We start from the raw sequence: 10,456 nt of genomic DNA on the forward strand, positions 1-10,456 counted from the left end.
TTCCATTGAGCGAGCTTTACAAATTTGGAAATGCCGGTAGTCTAGTCGATAAAGATTGTTTTAATCGTTTTTTTCATATCGGCGAACAATTAATGGTGGCAGAAGCGATCATTTATATTCGTTGCAGAAATTTGCTTTCCCGTGTCGGAAATATCGAAGATCATTTTTTGGTTCTTAGCAATTTGGCGGCCACCGGGCATTTCTTAGCAATGGTGGCCATTTTATTATAAGAGTTTTTTGTCAAAAAAGGCAAAGGATTTCTACATTGTAAAGTCTTCTCTCTATTTATAGTCATCCATATTATGCAAGAGATATTGTTCCTGCTCTCAAATACGTAGAGGTAATACGCTCAAACATGAGAGTTTCAGATATTGCATTTGATATTGATGTGAAAGCTTCATGTCCGTTCCATCCGGGTGGTGCAGAGTTATTACAACGGGATGAGATCGAACTGTCTGAAGATTGTTTTTTCTCTAGTGTTGGAAGCATAATTAATATGTTTTCAAGCATGGGATCGTAGCTGTTATTGGTTTGACAAATTATCATGGACATAGCTAGTTTAATATTTCATTTGCGTCTAGTTTTAAGAATAAGGTAATGGTCAATTGTTAAGGTCTTGTTATTGTTAATGGTTTGTACAGCTGAATAAATTATGTTTCATAAAATTATTGTATATAATGTTTTTGTTAGTAAGAGGAATTACCTGTGAGGATTCCTTGATCCACTCGTCAATGATCAATTAGCATCTCAACCATTCTCATATCTGCTGGAACATTTAACTGCAAGACATGCAGGTAGAGGCGCATTACATTAATAAATCCAAGAAAATATGATAGAAGCTGGTATTGTAATATTTTACTGTCGAGCTCTGACCTTCACATTTAATCTCAGAACTAAATTATGAATGAAAATGTACTATTAGTAGAAAAAGTTCCAGGTTGATGAAATTAGCTCAGGGAGGTTATCAGTCATTTTTCATAACATGATGAGTTTGTTGCCTGTATAATTATAGACACATTTTAGAATCACAATTACTAAAAATTTGGCTAAATCATCTTTTACTGCTCTTATACTCTATGAACCAAAGGGATTACAAAGTAAATATTAAATATATTTATTGTCTTAATAATTAATTTAGATTTTAGAATATACAGAAGGGAAAACAAGTGAAGTAGACAAGCCTCTATTAAAAAGTCATACTAAGAAGCAGAAAAACTTATATACAAAGCATTTACTTAGAATTATGACAAGTGGTTGTGCCAAGTGCAACACAAGGAGTGAACATGACTCCAATGTGTAGCCTGTGTGCTCAACACAGGTTACTCTGATATATGATGCATAAGGCTTTCTCTCCTCTATAAATTCAGAAAAAGGAGGGGTGGAAGATAGTGAATAATCGTATACCTTAGCTAAATTTTTTAAAAAAAGTGTATTTTGCAAGAAGGGGATCACCTTGCACCGAGTTTCGATACTGAATGCAAATGATGTTATCTTGAATCCCAGTTTCACCAAAACATGCTAAAGTAGCCCCTGTATGAGAATAAATGTAGATAAGTCAATATGAAGCAAATAATGGCAGTTCATGTGAGAAAGGAAGGATTTTTATTTTTCGGCTTGTTTCCTGCAAGTATAAAAAAGAAAGCTAGTATCTCAAAATCATGAATCGGAAAATGAAGTATAATATCAAGAATGCCGTTTTCAGTTATACTATTCAGTTAGGTTTCCCAGTACCTTGTTTTTCCTTGAAGTGCATGGTTGGTATTATCACTGTCAGGCCTCTCTGGAAACGATGACAACATGATATACTTCTCCTTCCGAGGCGAACCAGGATCATTTACTCTCTTGAATAATTCATAAGGAAAAGGATATGACATTCTGAAATCAGCAAGTGACAATTACCAAGTTTGCATTAGTAATAACACTCAAGTATAAAACTTAAAAGAATTATAGACTAATATTTTATATGTTATACAAAAAAAAGATTAAAATTTTATTTTATATTTTTTTAAACTTAATAAATAAAATAATATATTACACTTCCATGCTTTTGACCTTGTGCACAATTTTTCAAGTTCAAAAATCAGGAGTATCTGCCAACTACTGAGAGAGAAATACGATTTAGCAGGAGTGACGATAATCACACCTTAAAACACCCACAATCGAATTCTGAGTCCTGCTTCATATAGAAGCCGGAAGAGGTAACATTATTCAAATAATGCAGTATACCCTAAATATCTCTTCGAAATGAGTTCTTGCAAGTATATAGATGCAGGTGTTGTTGCTTGTATCAACATTGTTATTGATGCCATGAAAATTACAGGTGAAAGAGAAAGTTGATCAAAGGAGGGGTGAAATATATATTATATGTTGCAGTATATAGTAGGTAGTAGCCCCTTTTATTGTCTTAAGTAATAGACAGATAAAGGGGATGCTAACAAAAATTTAAGCACATACGAGAACGGAAGATAGATACCAAACCAATAAAGACACAGTAAAAAGACACATCAACACCCAAGGTATATACTTTCCCCACTTAGAGCAAATCCCATGTAAATTTCGGGTGCATTGTATTATTACCGCTTGATGGAGCCTGAGGTTTTGGATGGACATGCATAGTCATCGCTGGTGCAGGATCAAAGGTCTCCCATTGAATTGTTATGATCTGACATAAGGTGAAGCACAAACATGGTCCCACAAAAAATAGGATTTTCAACACAGGAAGTATCGAACTTCCTTTGAACAAAGATGAACTAACTGAAGTACCTACGATTGAAGGAATGTATATATGAGCTGCTTTTTGTTTAAAAGCCTCTTATGGCCCTTACCTTTGTGTGTATAACCTATCGCCGCTATTTCATAACAATTCCTCGAGCCAATGTTCAAGTACCGGGAGCCAGAGAGCAACTAAGTGCTATGCCCGTGGCTGCCGGGGTGATCATTTTTGGAGTATGCCTGCTCTGACCACGATTCCGCTAATAATTATAGAATGGCAAGTGCTTTTCCATTCCGAAGAACCAAGATAACGAAGTTGAATTACTAATGATAGAAGACAAATCTAGACGATATGAATATATAAGGTATAGGGGTGCATAGGTGCTCCACAAAGGGGAACATCGTTGTAGGCACTATATATCAATTTAAATTATCTGACCATATCCAAGTATTTCAGAAAATATAATAGAATTTAACAATTGTGATAGTCACAACTACAATATATTATCAAACACTTCTCGGTAGACAATATTTTTGGTATAGCCTTTTGTGACCTCGTCATCATCAACTGTAACAATCCTCAATCCTTTTGGGGATATCACCCTTGAAACTGCGACATACAATTGGCCGTGTCCGAAAACGGATTCAGGCAGGTATAAGCCCATATTTTGGACAGTTTGACCCTGACTTTTATTCACAGTCATTGCATAACACACTGCAATTGGAAATTGTTTTCTCTTCAAGACAAAGGGCAGTGTCTTATCAGTCGGACACATTGTTATTCTAGGAATGTATGTGGTATTGCCGATTCTATTACCCGTTATAATTAGTGCTTCGATCAGAAAAGGGTAGCATCGAGTGATTATGAGGCGAGTGCCATTACACAACCCCTTCTTGGCATTGAGGTTATGTAACAACATTATCGGTGCACCAACCTTAACCTTGATTTCATGGTTTGGCATGCCACTAAATTTTAGCGAGTTGAGATATTCCGGGGGTATAAGATTTCGTCAGACTCGGAAGTGGATGAACCTTTGCAAATACTGTCACAACTCTTGTAGACTTTGAATTCTCCTGGAAGGCTTTGTAGAACGGTGACATTAACACTCTCTACGTGTTCATTAAGTGGTGTTAATATAGCTCTACTACGCAGATATTCTACATCCCCATATTTTTCATGCAAGTCTTTGTAGATTTCACTGACTATTGCTTTGACACCATCACCAGAATAATTCACACGGACCTGCAAAATAATATTTTAGGGTAGCTTTCAATCATGCTTGAGTAGAGTTATGGGTTAAGGATATAGTAAGAACTGTTATTAGGAAATATGTTTCACAGTGAAAGTGGGTGGTGTTTAATGATATTTCTAAGTACCGCAATTGGGTGAGTGGAATAATGTGTGTGGAGATGTAGCTATAGGGGAATTTTATAATGAAAGTATATCATTAACTTGCAATTCTTTTCTAAGCTGGGTGGTTTTAACGTGTTAAGTCAACTATTTGTAGAAGTAACCTAAATTGGCCATCATTTGCAGAGAGAAATGATTTAATGCTGCCAAAATGAGAAGACACTATAATGTATGTTCAACTGTTAGACATTATGAAGATGCCAGTAAAGAGTTTAGACCGAGTTAGTAGACTAAGACTACATTGTTAAGACCAGCTTATGGGCATTATAGGAGGAATAATTGTATAGCATGCTTTGCAGTTTTCATTGCATATTCGGCTGGCTAAATCGTGTCTAATATATATATTAGTTTATTTAAATTTTCGAACCATGTCACCTAGATTTGTGTATTACTGGTCGTCGAAGCAGGGCTTTTAGCAACCCCGTATCAAATATCGTGAGTAATATTGGGCTAGGTAAAACGTGCTACACAAACCTCCTCAGGTAATGATACCCACGATGGCTCAAGGTCATCACCGATTGCAATAGTTTCCTCTAATCCATCTCCTAAAGCCAACACCCAGTCCCTGAACTGGACTTTGTCCCCACGTACAGTAACTGTAGGGACATTTCTTTCAATGCGCATGTTTTCTCGCAGAGTGAATACTTTACAATAATGCCACAAATCGGACTTGCTAATGCTTGCTGCAACAATTTCCACACGCCCCTTCTTTGGAATAACCGATAAAACTTGACGAAAATCTCCGCCCAAGACCAGGGTTAAACCACCAAATGGTAAAGTCCCAGCCTCTTGATTAACCTTGGAGCGTATATCTCGGAATGTGCGGTCAACAGCTTCGAATATATAACGGTGAGTCATCGGTGCCTCATCCCAGATTACCAAGCTTGTGTTGCATATTAACTCTGCCAGGTATGTATTCTATTTTATTTCACAACAGCTAAATTCGTCAGCGTCAATTGGTATTTTGAAGCGTAAATGAGCTGTTCTGCCTCCTGCAATCAAAAGTGAAGCTATACCAGATGAAGCAACAACAAGGACTATTTTTCCCTCACTCCTAAGCCTGGCTATGATAGTCGATCACAAGAAGGTCTTTCCAGTTCCACCAGGGCCATACACAAAATAAAACCCTCCTGTATTTCTATCCACCGATTCCACAATGTGGTCAAAAATGATGCGCTGCATTTGGTTCAAGAATTGTATACCCTCACTTGCTTTTAATCAAAGTTCCTCGCGATCATACATCATCTCTTCCATCAGTAATTCATTTTTATATTTAGTAGGGGATACAACTCTCAGCTCTGGCAAACCAGGGTAATCGGCCACTTTTTTCCCATACTGCTTCAACAACTCATTAACTGCTTCAAGTGCCAGCATTTCCTTGTCAGCATTTCCGATTTTCAATTTTGGGAAATTTGTCATTTTACGCCGTGTATATTCAATGTCGTCAGCCATGTCCACCCAATGGCTCGTCCAAAGTTCCAATGGGTTGCTAACTTCACAGAAAACTAACAAATTGACAAACAAATCCCGGAGTTGAGAGGCACTTGCACATACAGAGGCATCGGCTAATACAATGTGCCATTCTTTATCAGATTCAAGCAATCCTCTATGAAAGCATGTCTCTTTATAGGTAGGGTAAACAATTCCGTCAACAGTCCTAATGTCTTCATAGTTATTGGGCCCAACAACAATGTTTAACAATAACCGCAAGTAGAAGCGTTCACCAGATGCTTGGTGGGCATAAACCATACGCCCAACTACATCAACATTTTGTTTTCGGCGAAACCATCGTTTAGAAGCTGCATCCCATCGGAACTTTGTTGGGTATTTGATAAATGTTTGATTTTTGACCCAATTCATCATAACGATTATTCAACATCCATTGAATGAACATTGTGCCATCAGGATCAACCCTGCGAACAACTTCTGGCAATGTCTCGTTATCACGAAATCTAACCTCCTGTTCATTTTCCAAGTGGAAGTACAACCGCTGTACAAAGGGCTCCCTGTGATGAATGGGGAACTCAAATAGACACCAACATGCCTCAGCTGCTGATACATATCGACATGAAAGATAGTTGTTCACTTCATCTGAGTCAGAACTTTTAAGAGTCGACGATCCTGCATTTTGGGTAGGGGGTTGTTGGGGACCTTTTTCTAATCGTGTTGTTGCTGTATCGGGACCCTTGCCAATATACTTAAATAAATATTTTATGGAGAGTGACCGATTGAACCATTCGACATTTATGTGCCCTTGATATTTCACCAACAAACCACGATGGTATGGGACCACATGCCTAACAAAGAAACCGAGGCTTGGTAATGAAAAGAGATTGGTTCAAACAATGTTATATTGAAAAATTAGGTGTTATGTAAGTAGGTCATTCATTTTTTCAGGGTGGCATAACTTTTATATTTTTTTATTATCTTAATTTGGGTTCATAGGCAACATCCATGATCTCAAGAACAAATATGTATATTTATAATTTGTAGAAGTAGAACTGTACTTATTAAAGGGGTGAATCCAACCAGTTACAAGGACCGTGTATTCTAGAAAGGATGTAAAAGTTTGAAGGCAACACATTAATAGGGGTAAATTATGTACAATTTAAAATGACAAGTTTAAGAAATATTGGTAAAGAAATGTTACCTGTTATCCAACTGTATATTTTTACACTCCACTGTTACCTTTGTATCCCTCCTTCTATACAAGGCGTAACCGTCAACATCAATAATTGTGTTATCGCTGAAATGTTTCGGATAAAGTTTTGTGCATCGACCGTTGAAAATGCAGGGACACGTAGGATTAGCTTCTCCACATGGTCCATGCATCATGAGTTGTGACACAGCTGTGTACCCTTCTGGATCTACAATTTTATCTGGGATTTCAGCACTAATGACATTATCGATGTCCTCTGGAGTTAGCAACTTGTCTGCAGCCGCCAACCATAGTACAATATGAGCATGCGGCAGCCCCCGCTTCTGAAACTCCACTGTGTACACAACTACAATTTAATGATAGAGAAGTAAATAGGTTCTCAGCGTCAGACATAATGAAAAACAAATTTGTGCAAAATTAAAAAGTATAAAATTCTTAAATGAACGTACAAAAATGAAGCATTTGACCTATTTTGCTTTCCCAGTATCAGTTTACGAGGTGTATTGTTAGAAAAGTGTGTTGCCTAAAAACCAGTAAATTAGTTTCTTATATCCAATAATTTAACCCATTTTAAATTTAATTTTGAAAATGGATAAGGGGTAGCTCACGTCTAAATACAACTGTAACTATTTTTTATTTTAATTCTCATTTCCCAACTTTAGACAATTTTTGTAATTTGGATCATATGCATGTATTTTTTTTTAACTGAAAAACATATTGGCTTCAGGTAGTTGTGCGCACCCACCAGAAGTTCAGCTGAACTCCTGACCCCCGCAAGAGAGTTCACCACCCCAGATTATTGATAGCACTCAAATATCCTGTTTACACACGTAAATTTACTTATGGTATTAGTTCCAATATAAAAATAACTTATAAGCTCTTAACCTTTTAGTCATATTCCAAGTATCTTACTTTTAACACTCATAATGGTCATGCACCACCGATTATATATTATTGTTGATTTGAATTATTGATGTATGTCTGCAGTTTTAACATTAATTTTATGTTATAATTTTCCTATCAGTGGTCCTGATTACTAACTCTAGCATGGGTGCTGATATTTCAAAAATTAATCATTGTTGAGTACAAAACTGATATTTTTTATATTTAAGTTTTAACGGCTTTGTCTTCCATAAAATTAATATTAAAGTCATATCCACAATAATTTTCGATAACAAAGAAATTTTTACGTATAAGCAAAAAAAATTGAATTACGAATTAGAAATGTAAAGCTGAGCGGAAGAAGTAATCATAAGGCAATGAAGAGAAACATGCGAGGACACGACCCAATACATGTTTTTTGGTGAAGTCATTGAGCATAACATCAAGCTTCAATTTAAATACACGTGCTACAATATCAGGACGCACAGAGGCATCATGGGATCCGGAAGACTGAACTGCCTCATGTATTTCCACCCATTTTGGATTACATGTAAAGGTGATAAATAAATCAGGATGTCCATATTCCTTGCAAACAGCCAAGGAATCCTGGAAATTTTGTTGCATGTATCGATAGCCACCAGTGAAACTCGATGGCAATATCACACGCCTTCCAACCTTTGTGGCATCCACATCACCGCGTCTTAGGCTGTCTACAATGTTGTTATAAAGATCTGATCTTATGATTGATTGATGTCTGTGCATCCATAGTAGCCGGCTATGCTCCACTGAGCACCAGGCGTCAACAATAAATTGTAGGAATAGGCGTCCACCAAGCAATAAGGTATGACCTTCACCAATACGATAATGTGCTCTAAATGCATAATACTCACGCATGCTGACCGTATCCTTTTAACGTTCAGAATTATCTGTATTCCGGTGTTTAATATTAATTCTATACCCATTTTCCCCAAATGGGAACAACAAAGGGTACTGCAGTGACATGAACGAAGGGTGCAAGTCACTAATGTATTGTAGGCCAGTTGTTCTATGCTCGGCAACCACATCCCTAGTGCTCACAAAGTCATTATCGACTACAAGACCCGCAAATTCATAATCATTGGTCGTTGGGAGGTTTTGAAAACGGCCATCGGAAGTTCGTCTTTCAAACAATCTAAGGCGAACTTGTTCCGGCTGAACACCTGTAAATCTTTCCTGCACTTGCTTAAATATATTGACTAAAACATTCTCACGCTCCAACATTTCTTGCAGAATGGAGATAATTGTAGGATCTACCTCTCATGTTTTACGTGTAAAGTTAACCCGGTGGTCCACTGCCTCCTGACCATCATACATATACAGTTGTGCAAATTTTGGCGTTTGGCCATTTGGTGGGACCAAAGAGCCTAGACTGTGATATGTGCGACCACACACTCGAAAAACATATGGCCCCTTTCCATTATTAACTGAATGATCAATATTTCCACCGAACGAACAAAATGCAAAAATGTTATTATATACCCGACTCTTGCTGAAGAAAACATTGAACCCGGTCCCTCCAAATCTTATCAATTCGTTTAATTCTGGTGGTGTTTCATGTAACAAAGGCAGTTGCACTTTTCCCTTCCCACAACAGATTGAATACCCCTTAGGTCCCGTACCAACATGTCTCCCTATAAATTCGGCGGCCCATACCCTGGCTGCGCAAAAATTGCATGTCTTTTCTTGCCTGCCAATATTGTGGACAGTATTGCTTTCCACTATGTCGTGGCAAGTCAATTGTAAGTACATCATAAAGAATCATTTTTCTGGTATGTATCAAAACAATTATGACAAAACACAGAAATGACATCTTACAAAATTCCTTTTCTCTTCGATTTATAGATGTGTGCATTCGCCGTGATTCCGCGAGTCATTCAAACTCAACATATAAAAATAAGAAAACATATCCTAGTATTTTTCCTGGGGGGATGTATATATGTTCCCTTACGATTTGCAAGCAACCATGATTTAACAACTTTTTTATTTGGAAAACGCATGCCTTTGTATCTACGTAAAGATTTCCCGCAAAAGAAAAATCAATTCATACAGTAGAAGGTTAGGTTTAGTATGAGCACCTGCAGGTGCAGCTTCCTTAGTAATAATTCCTGCAGCTAAAAGTCACGAGCAGAAATTTTTATTGAGAACAGTCAAGCACAAGCAACCTCGCCAATTATTACATTTTTTATTATGGGGGTTTACTTTTTGTTCCGTGTGATTCAGGACTTGGTCTTGATATGTTGCGCGGATCCAACACGTCTTCGGTTATAATGCCACCAGACCTCCCTCTCTTCCTCGAAGGGTCTTCCCCTTGTTTTGAACATAGAATAACCAGAAAGCCGTTGAGGTACACATACATTGTACGGTTCCATAAATAGATTTGATTCATGGCCAACTTGGGGGTGTTAATTTGACAGAAGTTGTGGATAAAATAAATTATCCCGGCTTGTTCCTTCCCCACTTGTCGAACCTGGGAATGGCCTGGGAATGGAACCATGTTACGCTGACAGCCTAGTGCTTGCTCCTCCGCTTGAAATAATTATTAAGAAAATATGAAACTAATTAACACTGAAAAGGATTCCTGATTGCTATTTCTATAACCAAGGATGACCAGTTTTGGGCATAGAAGCATTAAATCGAAATTAGTACCTTCACCGGTAGCCTCGGTAGCATCAGCAAGATCTCCTACAAAAATAATTTATGGGCAGTACAAAGCTATGAGGATAATCAAGCATGACCAAATTCATTTATACTAT

At 37.4% G+C, this 10,456-nt stretch overlaps 1 protein-coding gene across 1 annotated transcript; it reads right to left on the bottom strand.

The window, feature by feature from the left end:
* Positions 1-5,341: 5,341 nt before the first annotated feature.
* Positions 5,342-8,558, bottom strand: LOC141685109 (uncharacterized). The gene is made up of 4 exons (XM_074490234.1): positions 8,054-8,558; positions 6,774-7,116; positions 5,975-6,420; positions 5,342-5,922 (listed from the first exon to the last, which is right to left on the bottom strand). The coding sequence occupies exons 1-4, from the start codon at positions 8,556-8,558 to the stop codon at positions 5,342-5,344; spliced, it is 1,875 nt and encodes a 624-aa protein (XP_074346335.1).
* Positions 8,559-10,456: the final 1,898 nt, after the last annotated feature.

Source organism: Apium graveolens, chromosome 9 (genome assembly GCF_009905375.1).
Source record: "Apium graveolens cultivar Ventura chromosome 9, ASM990537v1, whole genome shotgun sequence".
Taxonomy (NCBI): Eukaryota; Viridiplantae; Streptophyta; class Magnoliopsida; order Apiales; family Apiaceae; genus Apium; species Apium graveolens.

Coding starts and splice junctions, on each gene's coding strand:
- LOC141685109 (XM_074490234.1), bottom strand. CDS start 8,558: ATGCGTGAGTATTATGCATTTAGAGCACATTATCGTATTGGTGAAGGT. Junction 6,421..6,773: donor AATATACAGTTGGATAACAG/GTAACATTTCTT, acceptor TTTCTTTGTTAG/GCATGTGGTCCCATACCATC. Junction 5,923..5,974: donor TAATCGTTATGATGAATTGG/GTCAAAAATCAA, acceptor GATGGGATGCAG/CTTCTAAACGATGGTTTCGC.